The sequence below is a fragment of the Crocodylus porosus genome, unplaced genomic scaffold (assembly GCF_001723895.1).
Source record: "Crocodylus porosus isolate Cpor-Errol unplaced genomic scaffold, CroPor_comp1, whole genome shotgun sequence".
Lineage (NCBI taxonomy): Eukaryota > Metazoa > Chordata > Crocodylia > Crocodylidae > Crocodylus > Crocodylus porosus.
This window is the reverse complement of record NW_017728925.1, coordinates 357,846-370,184: the sequence shown is the minus strand read 5'-3', so window position 1 is coordinate 370,184 and position 12,339 is coordinate 357,846. Positions and strand designations below refer to the sequence as shown.

The following is a 12,339-nucleotide window of genomic DNA, read 5'->3' as shown; positions in this document are numbered from 1 at the left end:
GTGACCAGGAATAATGGTCACAAGCTGGCAGAGGGTAGATTTAGGCTAGACATCAGGAGGTGCTACTTCACGGTCAGGGTGGCTAGGGTCTGGAACCAACTTCCAAGAGAAGTGGTGCAGGCTCCTACCCTGGGGGTTTTAATGAGGAGGTTAGATGAACACCTTGCTGGGGTTGTTTGACCCCAGTACTCTTTCCTGCCATGGCAGGGGGTCGGACTAGATGATCTACTAAGGTCCCTTCCGACCCTAGAAACTATGAACTGGGGGGAAGGAATCCAATTATTCATTCTGGACTGACCAACATGGGCAGCAGAACCCTACTTAGATTTGTGCAGGGCATTGGGCGCAGAGCTGCCACCTTGGTCCCAGGTTCCAGTCAGCACAAAGCCAAGGTATCGTGGCACCCTGTGTCTGGGGAAGTATTCCCACTAATGGGATAGAGGTCTGTCCTGTGGAAATGACCCCTGCTGCCATATGCCCTGGTAAAGCATGACACTGTCTTTTGCAGGTGATGAAGATGATGGGCTTAAACAATGCAGTGCACTGGGTGGCCTGGTTTATCACCGGCTTTGTCCAGCTATCTATCTCTGTCACAGCACTCACCGCCATTCTCAAGTATGGCAAAGTCCTGATGCACAGTGATGTCTTCATCATCTGGCTCTTCCTGGCCATCTATGCTGTGGCTACCATCATGTTCTGGTGAGCTCTGGTGGCTGGTCAGGGTCAAAATTTGACAGTCTGGTGTTGTAGCTGTTGGGCTGATGAAGCAAGGGGGCCAGGCATCTAGAGACATGCTACATGAGGCACAGCCAGCACTGGCCTTTGGCTCTGGGGAGGCGGTAGAGCTGATGTTGGTGCTGCCTGGCCCTGGAGAGTTTTGGGGCTAAGAGTAGTCTGAAGGTGGCAGAGTGGGTTATAACCATACAGGGCTACCCAGGGTCATTCTCAGTGGGTCCCATGGTGATGTACACAGCAGCAAGCGATCATGGAGCAACATCGAGAACCTTTCCCTGGTACAAGAATCCTAAGGCTCTGACCCCAGCGGCAGAACTAGGAAACAATTAGCAAATACTTTCCCTACCTGCATATGCACCCAGCGGTGGGGTGGACTGTCTGGCAGCTGGAGGTGGAACAGACAGGCTGGGGGCCTGAAGATGTCATTCCCTTCATTTCCATGGAGTTCCTCCTGACTTACCCCCATGTAACTGGAGGAGACCCCTGCTCCACATGTGTGGTTAAAGAAACACTGGCCACTTGTTTAGTTGGCCTTAATGAGCAACCCGGGGTATCGATGGGGCGAGCATGAGTTGTGTGATGGACAAGGCTGTTGTATTCCTGTGCCGCATGTGGGTGCACTTGGAAGAACGCAGATGTCTGCAGGATCTGGGGGGTGTGGGCAGGCTGACACTCTTGCCAGGGCTGAGGATTGCAAGGAAGCAATCTCCAGTTGTGCTTTTGGTTAGAACATGCAGAGCCCTTCAGATGCCACTGCCAAAGCTGAGGTCGGCAAAGTTTTTTAGCTGAGCTGCCAGAAGAACCCGGCAAGCTGGACTTGGTGTGCCAGGGTGGAAAGAGCGGGAGCTGCAAGGGGCCCAATTCTTTTGGCAGTGCAGTCCTGGCCCCTTCCCCACTATGCTCCCCGAGGTGTGCAGATGCAGTGCCTCTGGCCCCTTTCCAGCCTTGCATCCCAAGGCACATGCACAACTGTTGGCCACAGAGTAGGGCCAGGGCTCCAGACCCTGCTGCACCATTTGCAGCCTCCCAGCTACCTTCCACATCCGGCCCACACTCTGGGCAGTTGCTGCTTGCCACAGATCCCAGGCTGCTTGCAGCCTCCCCACCACCTCCTGTGACCAGCCCAAATTCTGTGGCTGGTGGCAGCTGCCCTGAGCCTGAGCTGGCTGTGGTATGCCAAGCAAAATGGCCTTGTGTGCCATGCTGTAGCATGTGTGCCCGGGGTTACCAACCCCTGGCCTAGAGGAAGGCAAAGCAAGGACAGGAGGCAACCCTCTCTGCACCTTCCCTACTCCACCCTTACTCATTGCGCTCCTTTTGTAATTCCTACCAGTATTTGCTCTGGGATGGTTTCCATGGAAACTTTAGGATGGAGGGATAGAGTATCAGGACCTGGTAGTGATGAGGTGAGCTGCCATTGTTCAGTTTGTGTCCGGTGCTATTGTCAGGGGCAGGGATCTGTCTTGCACACACATCGGGGTCCCTTGTGAGTCCTAGGTTCAGCCAAGGGGCAGGGAGCTGAATGGCCCATGGGGATTAAACTGCCCAGGTGTCTCCAGGGCATGAGACTTGTAGGGACGGAAGGGATGTCCTTGTTCTTAAACCATCCCAGACAGACATCTCTCCATCCACCTCTAGAAAGCCCCCAGTGAAAGAGATCCCCTAGCTTCTCTCAGCTTGTTTCCCGAGGTTCTGTCCAGGGCTGGGTGAGTGCACCTTGCTCTACTACTCCATGCTGTGCCTGTTGTGTAGCTAACTGGAGAGTTTCAAGACCATCAAAGTAAGACTGAAGACTAACTATCCTTTCTTCCACCCAATCCCTGGAAGCCCAGGTAGGGTCTGGGAAGGGGGCATCACCTGGGGAAGTTGGGTGGTGTGGAAGAGCCCAATGTCCTTCCTCTCTGGAGCAGCTGAGATAACCATGTCTTTCCTGGCAGCTTCCTGGTGTCTGTGCTGTACTCCAAGGCCAAGCTAGCCTCTGCCTGCGGGGGCATCATCTACTTCTTGAGCTACGTCCCCTACATGTATGTTGCCATCCGGGAGGAAGTGGCTCATGACAAGATCACGGCCTTTGAGAAGTGCATTGCAGTGAGTACCAGGCTGTCATGGTGGCTCATAAACTCCCCATGGAGCCCAGGCTCCATGAGGTGGGTATAGAGGCAGTGCTCTCCATGCCTGCTCTCTCCATCCAGTGGGAGATCAGCTGTGCCCTGCACCCCAAGGCCAATAGCTGTCTCTTGGCCAATTAGAGAGCTCGGTCTGTTCCTCCAGCCCCAGTCACTGAAGTAATCGGGGACCCCCAGGGAGTGAGCTGTGCAGTAGCAAGTGGGCAGAGAACTGGAAAGACCCAGGGGCTCATGACTGCAGATTCCCATGTGTTGAGACCTGGGAGCTGTCAGCGAAGGTCTTGGGGGCATCCCCAAAGTTTGGCCTGTATCCACCCTTTCATGAAGAAGAGCAAAGCATTATAGTAAGCCTCTTCCCATTTGGTTGAGGTGGTATCCTGGGCCCCATTAATGCCAAACCCCACACCTCTTCCCTGCCTTCCACAGGTTGTGTAGGAAACCTGGCTCTCTTCAGTAGGACGTAGCCCCTTGTGAACCACTCCTTGGACCCCCACGTTTTTCTCATCTTGAGTCCAGCTGTGAATTGCTAAGGTCCCATGTATAGACAGCAGCGCTGTCTCCATTCTCCCTGCCACACAGCACCAGTCTGTGGTTTCTGTGCAGGGTTTAGGTGACGAGCTTTTGGACTAATGTCCTCCTTATCTTCTCCCCTCAGTCCCTCATGTCAACCACAGCCTTTGGGCTGGGCTCCAAGTACTTTGCTCTGTACGAAGTGGCTGGTGTGGGCATCCAGTGGCACACCTTCAGCCAGTCTCCTGTGGAAGGTGATGACTTCAACCTGCTGCTGTCCATGATGATGCTGATCATTGATGCCGTGGTGTATGGAGTGCTGACGTGGTACATTGAAGCAGTGCACCCAGGTACGGGCAGGGACTCCCCCTGCAGGAAGAGGCTTGTGGCTACCCAGCTGTGAGCCAGATGCAGAGATGCTGCTAGAATCACTGGACCTACCTTCTAGCAGCCTCCTTCAGTGGATATGAGCACAGAGGAGGCTGATTCTGGTCATGACGGGTGGGATTGTACTCACTTGTGTAGTTGCGTAGGATGTCTGTGCAAACGTGCCCCACAGGTGACAGTGCCTTTTTGTGGTGCTCTCCTAGTGGTGCAGCTCAGGTTTTCAGGAAGAAGTAATTCGTTGGTTTTCTGGCTGAATTGTAACATAAGATTCCTGTTTCAGGTTCTTATTTTTCCTTCCTTTTTCCCCACAGATGAAATTTGGGTAAATCCCAAATATAACCTTGAGATGTTTGGGCTCTTTAAATGCACATGGATTTTTTGTTGTTGTTGAAACAGTATGACCAATTTGACAAAAATTCAGTTTTCAGTCGCTCCAGATTTGTTTTGGGGGGGTTGAGAGGAATAGGCATCTTCTACCTAAAATCTGTTGTCCAGATCTGCATATGATGCCCCTTGGCCACCTCACAATGTGCTGTTCTTTCAGTCGTGGTTCTGAAAGAGCAGCACACCTCTAATTTTCCGGGCTTGGTTTGCCTTGCAGGCATGTATGGCCTGCCCCGGCCCTGGTACTTCCCCTTCCAGAAGTCTTACTGGCTCGGGAATGGACGGATTGAAACCTGGGAATGTACCTGGCCCTGGTCACGAACTACCCGCCTTAGCATCATGGAGGAGGATCAAGCCTGTGCAATGGAGAACAGGAGACTGGGTAAGCATGGCCGTAGTGGGAGCAGAACCTGGGATGGAGGTTGGTTCCAGTGGTGAAAATGTGGTCAGGGACCCTAGGATCTGTCCCCAACTTTGCCCCTGTGTTGCTGGCTAATGCTGGGCAAATCACTTCATCTCCCTGTACTCTGGTTTCACCTCCTTGGCTTCTGTTTCCCTGAATGGGTGGCTGTTAGGAGACGCCTTTACTACAGAGGTGGCGTGAGGCCCTAAGAGACCCTCTGACAGAAGGCATCAGAGAATGGAGTGGATCCAGTGAAGGGCAAGAGAGAACACAAAGGAGGGAAAAGATGACTTTCAGCAGGAAGAGTGATTAGGGCCATATCCCCAGCTGGTGTAATCCAGCATCACTTCAGCAGTGTTTTGGGACAGGATTAGCTGGGGGTAGAAACAGAAGGAGGGAGAGGATGTTGGCTGGAGGATGGGGGACAAAAGAGAAGATGATGAGCAGGGGGAGCTGGGAGCCTGGTTGAGTGAGATGGAGACAGAGACTGGGTCAAGGCTGCAAATTGTCTCCAAGCTGGTGCCTGCTGCTGCCCTTGTTCTTTCCTGGGATTCAGCCCCTCATTTTTAATTTCCTGAATGGCTTTGTTTAAGGCTGTGCCATCACTTGGCATTACTAATGCCATCCCAGCCATTTTCCACCTGGTCAGGGCTCCTGCAGCCCTGTGACCATCTGCTGGGTCTCCAGGTGGGCACATCCCTCAGGAAGTCACTCAGTCCTTTTCTTAGTACCCTGTTACCTGAGGGAAGAGGCTGGTGGAGCCAGAGCTGCTTGCTGGCCAGTCCTGAAGAGCTGGGACAGCCCACCCAAGCCCCTCTCCTCAACTCTCGTTGCAGAGGAGACCCGAGGCATTGAGGAGGAGCCGAACCACCTGCCCTTGGTTGTCTGCATCGACAAGCTCACCAAGGTCTACAAGACAGACAAGAAGCTGGCACTGAACAAGCTGAGTCTGAACCTCTATGAGAACCAAGTGGTGTCCTTCCTGGGGCACAATGGGGCAGGCAAGACCACCACCATGTGAGTCACCATGGGGGCACCCCTTTTTTTATTTCCTCACTGCCTGCTGTGAGGAAGAGATGATGGGCAGCAGTGGAATGAGAGGTGCAGTTGTCCCATCTTGCCTGTCTGGCTTGTTCCAGTTGCTAAAACTGTGGGCTTCAGCAAATTGTCACCCTGGCCTGCTTGGAGGTCTTAGTCCCAGGAGTCCCCAGTGGCTCTGTGCCAGCCGGAGGCCTTGTCTCCTACACCAGAGCCAGAGATGGGAGCTCAGGCATCCAGCCTTGCCGTGCCCCAGGTGTTACAGTCCAGGGGCTTTCAGCAGCTGTTGTTGAACAAGCTTGTGTGCAGATCCTGGAACTGTTGTTGCCAGACACAGCCATCGTGTGTCTGAGGGTGGAGGCCTGGGAGCATGTCAGAGGTGTGAGGGCTTCTGGCAAAGTTGAATGCCTGGGGGAGGCTTGGCAGGAGGGAGGTGCCATTCTAACATAGCAGCAGCTGGGGTGGGGAGCAGGTCTTGGAGGGTGAATCTTGTAATAAGCTGGGCCATGGAGGTGCTGGGCAATGCTGGATAGAGCTGTTGCCCAGGGTGATCCTGCCAGGGTCCCTTTTAGGGGCTGTCTGCAATGGCCCTGTGCTAGGCAGGCACCAATTTGTTATGAAGAGGAAGGCAGCAGGAGGCGGGGCCCCCTCACATTGTCATTTCCCTGCCAGGTCCATCTTGACAGGCCTCTTTCCACCAACCTCGGGCTCTGCCACTATCTATGGCCATGACATCCGGACAGAGATGGATGAGATCCGGAAGAACTTGGGCATGTGTCCGCAGCACAACGTGCTCTTTGACAAGCTGACAGTGGAGGAGCACCTCTGGTTCTACTCGCAGCTCAAGAGCATGGCAGAAGAGGAGATCCGCAAGGAGATGGATAAGTAGGGTCCTATGCTGTAAACAAGTCCTCAGGCTGTCTTGCTCTGAATGGCTTGGTATGAGCAGGTCTGGTGCCCTGTAAGCAGGGCCCCATGAACTCTGAGCCAAGCATTTGCAGGGTGGCCAGTGATGCATTGGATTCACCATCCAAAGAGACTAAAAGGGCCCCAGTTTTCTGAGAGCAGGTCCTCTGCACTTCCCTGGCCACTCTAGAAACTCGTGGACTTGGGTAGTAAAAGCTGAAGCTGTCATTCCAGCCTCTGTGGTTGCAAAGAAAGCATTTCCAAGTAGCATGCCCAATGCATCTCTGCCTGCAGAGAGTCTGAAATAGTAGCTGCTAAGCCATGTGTGCTGTCCTGCTCATGAAACAGAGCTGTTGGCCCACGCTTTTGCTAGTGTGCCCAGACCCCTCAGCCTTACCCAGGCAGGAGCACTTGTCCTGTAGCGCCATGTGCTGTGATGCATATTGTGTCTGTCCCCAGGATGATCGAAGACCTGGAGCTGTCCAATAAGCGGCACTCGCTGGTGCAGACGCTCTCTGGGGGGATGAAGAGGAAGCTCTCAGTAGCCATTGCCTTTGTGGGGGGTTCACGGGCTGTCATCTTGGATGAGCCCACAGCTGGTGTGGACCCGTATGCGCGCAGGGCCATCTGGGATCTGATCCTCAAATACAAACCAGGTGGGCAAACCCCAGAGTGCCCAGCAGACTGAGCTTTATCAGCCACTCCAGGTTGCACCCTGCCCCAATCCAAGCTGCTTCTATTGTTGCCCTAGCAAACAAAGCCTGTGCTCCCCTGAATGCCTGGGAGAGGAATACCTCAGTCAGGCCATTTGCCTGGAGGAAGAAGGGAAGTAGGGACTGGAGTTTGTGTCCTTCTGGCATGAATATGTAACCAAATGGTGTCAAGTGGGCGGGGGAGCTCAGGATGGGGAGTTGGGATATCTCTGTTCTGTTCAGGCCCCTGCTGCTGGCTCTTTTATGAGACAAGCCCTTCCCCACCATTGTGTCTCTGTTTCCTCCCCATCAGCATTTCCTCACCTGGACAAAACATGCTGAGTCCCTTGGTTGAAAAGGCTGTGGGAGGGGAGAGTATTGCGGTTGTCTGCCTGTGTGGAAAGATCTCTGAGGCCCATGTCCAGTATCACGCTGCTTGGCAGGGCAGTGTTGTCTGAGGGCAGCAGCAGTCAGCCAGGTGCCGTGCAGGCTGCTCTCACCTTCCCAGAGCCTTCTTCCCCCGATGCACCTCCTGTCCCTGCTCAACTCTCTCTGATGCCCCTTATATGTGCTTCTCTCTGGCCTTGCAGGAAGGACCATCCTCCTCTCCACACACCACATGGATGAGGCTGACCTGCTGGGGGACCGCATCGCTATCATTTCCCATGGCAAGCTCAAGTGCTGTGGCTCCCCACTCTTCCTCAAGAGCACCTATGGGGATGGCTACAAGCTGACAGTGGTCAAAAGGCAGTCAGATACCCGGAATAGCACAGGTGTGTATACAAGTAAGTCCCATCTGGCTGACCCAGGGGAAGCCACTGTTGGCGACCAGTTCAGCTAAACTGGGAAAATCCATCTGCTTTGCTGCTCAAGTAACACTGAAAATCTGGACATTTTACATCTCACTACCTGCATAGGGATATAGTATCTGACAGAATTGCCTTGTCCCCTCTGTGCGCAGGTTGGCTAGGGGGCTTGGTAAAATCCTGCGTGGAGCTGTCTGCCTGCAGGACACTGGTTTCAATTCAGGCCAGGCTGGAAGCATCCAAAGATGATTCATTGGTTAACGAGCTCCACTTACTGGAAGTTCCTGCAAAGAGGCCAAAAGTTAAACGCATAGCAGAAGCGAAACCCCCCTCTTAGCTGTAGTTGGGGACACTCCAGCCCAAGGCAGTGTAGGGGCAGCTCACTGCATTCTATGTGCGCGAAAGGCTGCACTCCCCTGCACCGAGACCCTGCCCTCCCTCCCTCCCTGAATTCAGAATTAACAAAAAGAGCAGCAGCTTGTACATCCCAGAAGGTAACATTTTGAGGACCCAGTAGGACATACTTACCGAGTGACCTGATTTCCTTTGTGCTAGATGCAGGACAGACTCACAGCCCTCCATCCCACTCTTCAGTCAGCCCATGCTCCGAGCCCCGGGTCTCCCAATTCATCAAAAAGTATGTTGCCTCCTGCTTGCTGATCTCAGACACCAACACAGAGCTCTCCTACATCCTGCCCAGTGAGGCTGTCAAGAAAGGCTGCTTTGAGAGGCTTTTCCAGGTATCAAACCTTCGCCCAGATGCTGGTCTAGGTGCTAGTAGAGCAGGGGAACACTGGTGGGGCAGGGTCAGTGGTCTGACTGGGATGTGGAGCTTATTTTCAGTTCTAAAAGAACAGTGTGGAGATGCTTTCTGTCTGCTTGATTCCCCTGAGACATAGGGTAGACGCACATTTAGTCTGTTGTACACATCCTTCATGGACAACTCTACCTCTGATTTGTACGTGCTGGATTTGTACGTTGCAGCATCGGCTGTGGGAGCAGCACTGAATTGTGTGTCAGGGTGGAATATTCTGAGGTGCTAAAGGGATTTGGGTGGCTGATTTGTTAAGGGTTTTGCTCTTAGAGTAGACACAGCCCTTACTGAGTGCCATGGCCTTCAGCCTGGAGCATCCCCAACATCATGCACTCTAGGCTGTTTGTGGCTCAGTTTCCAGCACACTCGTACCTATTCCTGGGCTTTTCTGGTCTGCTGTCAGCTTGCATTGCTGCAGCAGATGCCCCCAGAGCAACACAGGGCACCAGGCCACTAGGACAGCTGCTACAGCATGCTCTTCCCTTCAGGTTTCTTGGGTGGCTTTGGGGGCTTTTTTCTTCCTGTGAGCAGGCAGCAGAAACCCTTCCCCAGGGTAACTGCTATAGCTCCATGACTGTGGGCAAACTGCAGTGGATGGTGAGTTGGGGCAGAGCACCCCTGGGAATGAGACTTCCTGCAGCCATAACTACAGGCAACTGTCAGTGCCTCCTGTCTCATGTGAACTCACAGAGGACAAGAGTCTGTGACAGCTCTAGCTAGGGATCTGGGCTCAGCCTTCAGCAGTTTTGAAGGCCTGCAGTGCATCAGTCCAGGTGCTGGCAACTGTCAGACATGTGGCCGTCCTGTCTGTGGTAGCTGGGCAGTGGGGGAAGCCATCTTTATTCAGGGGTCTGGGATACTGGGCACTGGGACTTGTCTATGCATAACCTGAAAGAACAGCTCTTTGCCATGGGCTTCTTCATCTCCTCATTGGGAGCTATCCCTGTTTGCAGCACCTGGAACAGAGCTTGGATGAGCTGGATCTGACCAGCTTTGGGCTAATGGACACAACCCTGGAAGAGGTCTTCTTAAAAGTCTCCGAGGAGGACCAGTCCTTGGAGAACAGTGATATCGGTAAGGAGTCTGCATAAAGGGCAGGGGCAGGGTTTATGTTTGGCAGCGTCTATATATGCCGGCAGGTGAAGGATTTGTTCAGTCTCCTATCTGGTAGGAAATTCTCTACTGGTAGGAAGCTTTGTTAAGGATGTACTATTAGTGAAAGCCTTCCATCTGGCATGGCCAGCACTAGAGTGCAGGAGCAAGGGAGGTCATGGGACCCAGGAAATCTTGGTCGGGTTTTGGTGTCCTGAGATGGCAGGGTCCTTAAGGAAGAGCTCCTTTCCCCCTCTAAAACATGCATTCAGTTCAGGCTTGGATCTGGTCTCTGTGATCCATGCAGCTGGCAATTGAGTAGACAGCCTATCTCAGGGCCAAACCATTGTTCCTGCCTGAGAGCAAGGGCAATGTCCATGGAAGGATGCTTTGCCTCAGGATGCATGGCTCTTGATGCTCCCATTCCAACCCACCTTCTCCTTGCAGATGTGAAGGAGTCCAAGAAGGATGCGCTGCAGCCACCAGCTCCCCCAGCGGGCCTGAAGCCTGAGGCCAATGGAGAGCCCCTTCCTGAAGTGGAGGCACCTGAGAAGCCGGACGTGGAGCTCAGCAACCTGGTGGCCTGCTCCAAGCTGGCCCAGTCCCAGGCGTCCCTGCGCTCGGCTTCCTCTGTGGGCTCCGTGCGGGGCGATGAAGGTGGGGCTTATTCGGAGTTCTATGGGGATTACTCTCCGTTGTTTGATAATCTGCAGGACCCTGATAACATCAGTCTGCAAGGTTTGTAACGCACTGCATGGCAGGCCTTGAATTCGCTAGCGGGGTAGGCTTGGCCTGCTCGGCTGGGCAGCAGGTGCTTTGCTCTGGCTCTGCTCTCGGCTCCTGTGTGGGACAGGCAAGATGGCAGCTGCTACCAGCTCCAGTTGGTCTTTACCATCCCCCCAAACCAGCTTTCTTGTCCCCAGCGTGGGTTCAGGGAGAAAGTTTGCAGCCTGTGCATGGGGCATAGTCAGTCAAACCTCTGCATGCCAGAATCTGTCTCTTCCACCCTGCAGTCCCGTTCTTCAACAGCGACATGGCCAGAGGTATCCTCACTAGCTGTGATGAAAGGGAGAGTGAGCACTAGCCCCTGAGCATTGGTGGGTTCCTTAGGAGCAGGAACCCACTCGGATGGAAAAGCTGCAGGTTTAGGGGACAGCAGGAGCTCTGAGAGGGTTTCAGCTGGACCTGGGAGATCTCACAGGGCTGCTCTATCCTGATGGTACCTTGCTTGCATTGGCAGTGTGTACCTCGGGCGGGTGTCTGTGTGTGCGCAGAATCCAGAGCTAGAGTCCAGAAGTGTTGCTTGCTGTGGGTGAGCACACACCTTGGGACTGACTCTTCTTTGTCATGAGATGGAGCTCGCTGGATTCCTCCCTGAATATGAGTCCCTTATTCTGGTGGTGACTCCTTCACAAACTGACAGAATCCAGCCCACGTGTTTGCTCTTCAGGACCAACTGCTAAACATCTTGTGCAGATGACTTTCAGCCTGAGCCAGACTGTTGGTATTTGTTGTTGCTGATGTACAGTCAGTCATCTAAAACATGTACTGTTTTTTATTCCCTGCTCCCTGATTGGATGACAGACTCTAACTGGGAGAATAGTGATGTGTTTTCCAGCAGGAAGATTTATGTTTAAAATAACCATGTATTTTCAGGAGTGTGCCAGAGTCATCACCAGGACACTCAAATAAAAAAAATATGGCCAGTGTCAGGATACACATCCTTCTTTGGGCGAGGGAGAGCTCTTGCACCACTTTGTCATGATACACTTGGAAACGTGGCCTGCTTTATGATGCAAGATGAAGGCCTGCTGGGGAGTCTGCCTTGTACTGGGTACTGGGAGCATGAGATACCTGAGCTACAACTGCCATGAGGCACCACATCAGTATTTTAGACTCCAAGCATCTCTATTTTGAGGCATTTAACCTTTTTTCCATGAGAATTCAAAGTATTCTGAAGCATTTGCACCAAACTGCCCCCGTCCCCCCAAAATATTTGTATCCAAAATAGTTGTGATGGAAAACTTCTGACTAGCTGTTCTCCGGTCAGCTCCCTCAACCCTGCTGGTTTTGCCTGCTGGACCTTAGCACTAACAGGTCTGTCAGGCACTTCTCCCTTTGAGGCTGTCATGGGAAGAGCCTGACACCACCTCACCTTCCAGATGGAGCAGGAGGTTGTGGAGAAGCGCTGAGGGTGCAGTGTGTGGGCACAGTTGCACAGGAGTCATGAGGGTGTACTGAAGTGTTTTGATCCTGGTGGGTCAGGATTCCCTCAGAAGGGTCCCGTCTCTACCTGTGTCACGTCAGGAGAATTAAAGCCTTCCTTGGCTAAAAAAATTGAAAAAGAATGGTTGAATGAGAGGAAAAAACACTACCTTTTATTTGTTAACCCTCTTCCCCTGGCCTGAACCTACTACCTCCACATCCTCATGGTAAAATGCACAAA

The 12,339-nt window shown here is 53.1% G+C and overlaps 1 protein-coding gene across 1 annotated transcript in view; it reads left to right on the top strand.

Annotated features, from left to right (window-relative positions):
* ABCA2 (ATP binding cassette subfamily A member 2) overlaps window positions 1-12,339 on the top strand; it is a 77,153-nt gene that overhangs the window by 41,761 nt on the left and 23,053 nt on the right. Inside the window, exons 18-28 of the mRNA XM_019541083.1 lie at window positions 509-699; window positions 2,673-2,823; window positions 3,517-3,721; window positions 4,360-4,524; window positions 5,382-5,562; window positions 6,256-6,468; window positions 6,949-7,145; window positions 7,772-7,954; window positions 8,543-8,727; window positions 9,755-9,875; window positions 10,341-10,631. Coding sequence (XP_019396628.1) covers window positions 509-699; window positions 2,673-2,823; window positions 3,517-3,721; window positions 4,360-4,524; window positions 5,382-5,562; window positions 6,256-6,468; window positions 6,949-7,145; window positions 7,772-7,954; window positions 8,543-8,727; window positions 9,755-9,875; window positions 10,341-10,631 — 2,083 coding nt within the window. The remainder of the gene's footprint in view (window positions 1-508; window positions 700-2,672; window positions 2,824-3,516; window positions 3,722-4,359; window positions 4,525-5,381; window positions 5,563-6,255; window positions 6,469-6,948; window positions 7,146-7,771; window positions 7,955-8,542; window positions 8,728-9,754; window positions 9,876-10,340; window positions 10,632-12,339) is intronic.